Here is a 1,517-nt window from a genome sequence, read left to right as displayed (position 1 = left end):
TCACTGGCTGAGCGTGGTGCTGACAACACCAAATCAAGGGTTGAGATCCCCTTACCGGTCAGCTTTAAAAAAAAATAAAATAAAATAAATAAAACATAATATCGAGTGGAAAAAGTAGAAACAAAACAAGTCTATAGCACAATTTAAAAGATATAATTTATCTTTCATGTCAATTTAGGAGAAACACAAAACAACACTATCTGGTCTATAAGTGTATCCAAGTATGCATGAACATTAAATGTGTTGGGGTTTGTCCATGGGGTACTGGGAGGAAATAAGAGTGCTGTCAGGGAATTAAAAGGAAAACTATAAAAGAAAGCAAAATAGACATATGGACGAATGACTGAGACAAGAACTGCACCTAACTCTGCCCCTTGCAAAAGAGTCCATATTAGAGGGTGATCTCTTCTCAGAAACCTTCCCCAAACTGAGTCCCCAACACTCCGTTCCTCTCTGAGCCACAAGCAGTCACTCTCTCCTCTCATTTCCTGCCAATGCCTTCTGCCACCACCACTAAAGCACAATTGCACTAGATTGAGGCTGTGTCCATGACTGCCTCCCCAACCACAGCAGGAACATTTCAAGGGCAGGGAACAAAGTTTGTGCCTCAATTTCCTGGATCTGAGAAGGGATATTATGATAAAAGTATCTACCGTACAGAACTGTTGGAGGATTAAATTAGTTAATTCATGTCCTGTGCTTAGTGCAATGATTCTGGCACATTGCAAGCATGGAATAATTGTTGGTGGCTATTACTATTATTAATAATATCATTATTATTATTGGGATTGGCCTCATGACATTGGGAAAGGCCTCACTCCAGTTCTTCCTCCTTCAGGAAGCCTTTCCTGATTGTTCCCTATGAAGCTCTGCCTGTCCCGGTGGCACCTCCATTATAACCTCTGTCCCAGGTGTGGACACTGCCTGCTCACCTGTTGGTCTCCTCCACTGGGCCGGGAACTCAAGGACCGGAACCAGGATTGGTTTGTCTTAGGTTCCTCAGTGCCTGGCATAGCAGCTGGTATCCCTTGGGCCTCTGAAACCGTCTGCCCACCTGAATGGAATGCAGGCTGGGAGGGCAGATAAGGCAGGTGTATAATTAACGAATATATGGCGGGCTGTATATGATAACAGCTTGGTGACCAGGGTAGAAACCATACATGCTGAGTCTCGATCTGGTGCCAACTCACCTCTTGCCTCTTCCCTACCACTCCCCTGAGTGCTGCCTGCATTCCAGGCTCCTGGTCAGCACACCTGTCCCAGGAACTACCTACAAGCCTGAGCCTGAAGCCAGGTAGGGCCCTCTCCTCAGAACATCCTACCTTCCCCTTCCTCCATCCTCATTGCAGCAGGTGATGCTGATGTGTGGGAAACATCCACGACTAAACCATCCCAGAGAACAAAGGATTTCTGATCTTTGTGCAAGTGCTGTGGATCCCTCAGCCTCTGATAAAACTTATGGACCCATGTCCAAAATAGTTATTTTTTCTTTTCTTTTCTTTTTTTTTTTTTTTTTT

The 1,517-nt window shown here is 44.8% G+C and overlaps 1 protein-coding gene across 1 annotated transcript in view; it reads right to left on the bottom strand.

The window, feature by feature from the left end:
• Positions 1 to 1,338, bottom strand: part of LOC103604643 (myosin-14-like) — a gene marked incomplete at its 3' end in the record, with an annotated part of 34,915 nt that extends 33,577 nt beyond the window's left edge. Inside the window, exons 1-2 of the mRNA XM_008589219.1 lie at positions 1,323 to 1,338; positions 933 to 1,054 (exon numbers count right to left, since the gene is read on the bottom strand). Of these exons, the coding sequence (XP_008587441.1) occupies positions 933 to 1,054; positions 1,323 to 1,338 (138 nt within the window). The remainder of the gene's footprint in view (positions 1 to 932; positions 1,055 to 1,322) is intronic.
• Between the last annotated feature and the right edge of the window lie 179 nt (positions 1,339 to 1,517).

The sequence above is a fragment of the Galeopterus variegatus genome, unplaced genomic scaffold (genome assembly GCF_000696425.1).
Source record: "Galeopterus variegatus unplaced genomic scaffold, G_variegatus-3.0.2 Scaffold5301, whole genome shotgun sequence".
Taxonomy (NCBI): domain Eukaryota; kingdom Metazoa; phylum Chordata; class Mammalia; order Dermoptera; family Cynocephalidae; genus Galeopterus; species Galeopterus variegatus.
Note: the sequence above shows the minus strand (reverse complement) of the source record. Positions and strands in the feature narration are given on the sequence as shown.